Source organism: Oratosquilla oratoria, chromosome 4 (assembly GCF_046742065.1).
Source record: "Oratosquilla oratoria isolate Oo_2021 chromosome 4, ASM4674206v1, whole genome shotgun sequence".
Classification (NCBI taxonomy): domain Eukaryota; kingdom Metazoa; phylum Arthropoda; class Malacostraca; order Stomatopoda; family Squillidae; genus Oratosquilla; species Oratosquilla oratoria.
In genome coordinates, this window is record NC_134780.1 from 76,868,504 (window position 1) to 76,872,368 (window position 3,865).

General features: G+C 37.4%; 1 protein-coding gene across 1 annotated transcript in view; it reads left to right on the forward strand.

Moving 5' to 3' along the window:
* Positions 1-1,777: 1,777 nt before the first annotated feature.
* Positions 1,778-3,865, forward strand: part of LOC143024569 (uncharacterized) — a 4,039-nt gene continuing 1,951 nt past the window's right edge. Inside the window, exons 1-2 of the mRNA XM_076183381.1 lie at positions 1,778-1,834; positions 3,009-3,392. Coding sequence (XP_076039496.1) covers positions 1,778-1,834; positions 3,009-3,392 — 441 coding nt within the window. The remainder of the gene's footprint in view (positions 1,835-3,008; positions 3,393-3,865) is intronic.

Genomic DNA, 3,865 nt, shown 5'->3' on the forward strand with positions numbered 1-3,865 from the left:
GTTTTCAAATGATATTAGAATCCATTCAATAAAGAAGTTTCACCCAAGCATCAACTTATAAATTCTCTAAAAATATGGTAACTAGCCAACAGTCAAACCACTAATTGCTTTTGTGGAGGTAATTTCAATTTGTAATACAAACTTACAAATTGTGCGTATTTGCTAATGGTGGTGACTCGCATGGGTAAGCATAAACTTTCCAGAGAAGACAAAGTTTGCACACAAGTCAATTTCTGCGCACAGGCACAAAAAATAAAAATAAAATAAAATAAAAAAATAAAAAAATAATAAAAATAGAGGGAACATTGGACGTCATAACTTTTCACCGGCGCGCCAAAACTCGGGCTCACCTAAGAAAACAAATAGGTAAACTGTCAACTTTTTCGCTGAGTTTTGTATCTAAACTCAACAGAATCTGATTCGATCAGTTATATATATATATATATATATATATATATATATATATATATATATATATATATATATATATATATATATATATATATATAACTGATCGAATCAGATTCTGTTGAGTTTAGATACAAAACTCAGCGAAAAAGTTGACAGTTTACAGGGAAATAGCTGTCGATCACGAGACCAACACGTGTTCCAGACCAAGGTAAATCACACATGTGCAATCAACAGTACTCAATTGATCTTGATTGACTCTTCGTAATCGGACTGGATTTGTTTAATTCTTAGTTTATGTATTTATTTATATATTTATTTGTTTATTTATTGATTTATTATTTGTTTGTTTATTTATCAGTAAATTTATTTGTTTATCTATTTATTTACTTACCTATTTATCTATTTATTTATTTATTTATTTATATATTTATTTATTAGTTTAATCATTTGTTTATTCACCTATTAGTTTAACAATTTAGCTATCTATATTTCTATTATTTTTTTTTTCATTTATCTATTATTTCTACTTGATTAGTTACATATTTGCCTATCTGTTTATCTATATAGTCATTTCTGCATAGCTCAAAGAGAGAGGGGTCGAAGTTCATAGGCCTCCCGTTCATGGAAGGGTCCGCTGCGGGAAGGAATGGTGTTGTCTGGGACAAGGGGCGCGGTCCATAATGATCCTGCTCAAGCGATGGTCCGCCGTTTATATGTGGCATGACACCCCCTTAACAAAAAAGGACATAAAATGGAGAAAATACAAAGAACATTAACCAGGATGGTACCTAACCAAGCAAGTAAATCTTACTAAAAATATGAAACATTGTATATATGTATATATATATATATATATATATATATATATATATATATATATATATATATATATATACAATAAAACACTCGGAACGTGTGTTCAGAAATGCGTAAGTAACCACTAGGAAAAGTAAACTAACGAAGCAGAGCGCTTTCGTATAATTACATCTTCAGTGCAGATACAAAGAAGGAATTATTTGTATCTGCACTGAAGATGCAATTATACGAAAGCGCTCTGCTTCGTTAGTTTACTTTTCCTAGTGGTTACTTACGCACACATATATATATATATATGTATATATATATATATATATATATATATATATATATATATATATATATATATATGTATATGTATGTGTGTGTGTGTGTGTGTGTGTGTGTGTGTGTGTGTGTGTGTGTGTGTGTGTGTGTGTGTGTGTGTGTGTGTGTGTGTGTGTGTGTGTGTGTGTGTGTGTGTGTATAAAACAAACAGCCTTTGCGCACTGTAAGAGAAAGAAGAAAGATACGACACGACTGTCGTGTGCACAGCAAAACACGGAACATAATGAAATCAACAGAGAAGATCTCTTACTACGGGCCGGAAGAGAAACGAGAGGACCAGGCAAGAAACTAAAGACAGGGTGCTTGAAGGCGATCAAGAAGTACAGCACGTTCGACGACAGATGCGGCCAATTTTGGCACGGCCATCTCTCCTGACCTTTCGGGGTTGGGGAGGCAAAGACACCATTCGCGGTCTCGAACCTCTCAGACGGAAATTATCTTGGAGTTCTGATGGAGGGGACACCAAAGGACGGGATTCTAGCTTCACGAGCGTTTGGCCTGAAGGTTCAGTTTCCCGTGCAACTGGATCGAGTTGTGGAATAACCAACACGATAACGTAGTTCGATCAAACATTATAAATTAATGTCTGTCTACCTATATACTAAAAGTATTACCAATGTAAGTTCAGTGACGGGACCTCACTATCATAGCTCCTCTCCTGTATATGATAATTATATACATTCGAAAATACATACATAATACATAATACAAACATGCATAGATATATACATACATATACACACACATACAGATATACATATATACAAGCATACATACATGCATCCATACGGTGGCGCGGTTGGTAGAGTCCCAGACTGTCAGTACGGCGGTACCGGCGGTACTTGGTTCGAATCCTGCCCAGGGCTGAAATTATTTCAGTATCGCTGCGCTTCGAGTCATTACTCCAACTCTCGTGGGCGGGGAGTTGGGTGTGTGTGTGCGTGTAAGGTCATAACATTACCCATAGATCGGTCATACGAGCTCTGAGCTCTCTTCCGTGAGGGAAATAGCTGTCGATCACGAGTCCAACACATGATCCAAAGACCAAGGTGAATCACATGCAGCTATTTTATTTTATTAATACTATTTTTTCATTTCTCTCTCGGTCCCCTCGTTCTTCCGCGCAATCGTACGCCCCCCTGGCCTCCATGAGGAGCAAGGACGCTGCCTGCGCCGTATATATATATATAACAGACACGGGGGAACCTCACTTATCCTGGCAGAACACACAGAGACCCCCGTCAAATCCGTCAGCTTACTTGGACCATCGACGACCCACTAGACACTTCATTGGAACTTATCACTCTTGAAGAAATTTTCTTCCAGTCTTGAAGTCTTCTTAAAACTCTGCCATATTGGAACAAAAAGGAAAAATGTTACTCAAACTTTTTTCCGGTCGTCCGTTTCTTCTGGGTTCTGTGTGTTTGATAATTATCAACGGGTGTGTTGGTCAGAGGGTATTACCCAGCTTCCTCGAGGATGTCTTGGAGGATGACGAACCCGAATCCATCTCCTCCGGTTGCTTCAGAAAGTGCCAGTTCTTTGACACGGCGCTTGGGAAGTGTAACTTTGACTTTGACTGTTTGGAGTGTGTGGAGCGATATCAGGAAGTTGATGTTGACGACAACGGGACTACCTTGTGCCCAACGAACCTTCCTGTCGCTCTGACCCAATATGATTATCAGATCTTGGACGCAATTAACTCTCCGTGTCGACATTGTTACTACAAACAGTATCGACAGTGTCTTGTTAGTGGCAGATGTCAGACCTGTAAAGAATACTTTGTCAGTCATTACGGACTTGACATGGGAAGAAGATTAGCAGCGCGATATTGTCGTGTAAGTTGTGTTTTGTGTTTTAGGAAAAACTTATGTACCTGGGGTCGTGAATTCGTGACGTCATGTCGTCGACAATGGAACGCCATACCATCATGAACGAAATTTTTTAAAAATCTTTTTATCGTTCAACAATTAATACATTCTCTATATGATATCTATCTTACAGTGAAATATGTTTTCTTGCATAGAAAAAAAAATATAAGGAAATATGTACAGTGAAAAATTTAGATGGGTCAGAAACTTTCGGATATTAATTTGATATTAACGATTATAAAGAATAACTAAGAATAACAGGTTTACATTACAGTTAAAGGTACCATCAGTAAGAAATATCAACCCATCATATGATACCAGGTGGTGGTGGGGGGGGGGGACTGAATGCGTGTTCCATGGAAATAAAAAATATACTCTGGCAGCAGGGAGAAGAAAAGGAAGAGAATCAGCCAGTACGGAATGGGTTCATAGCTGTATTT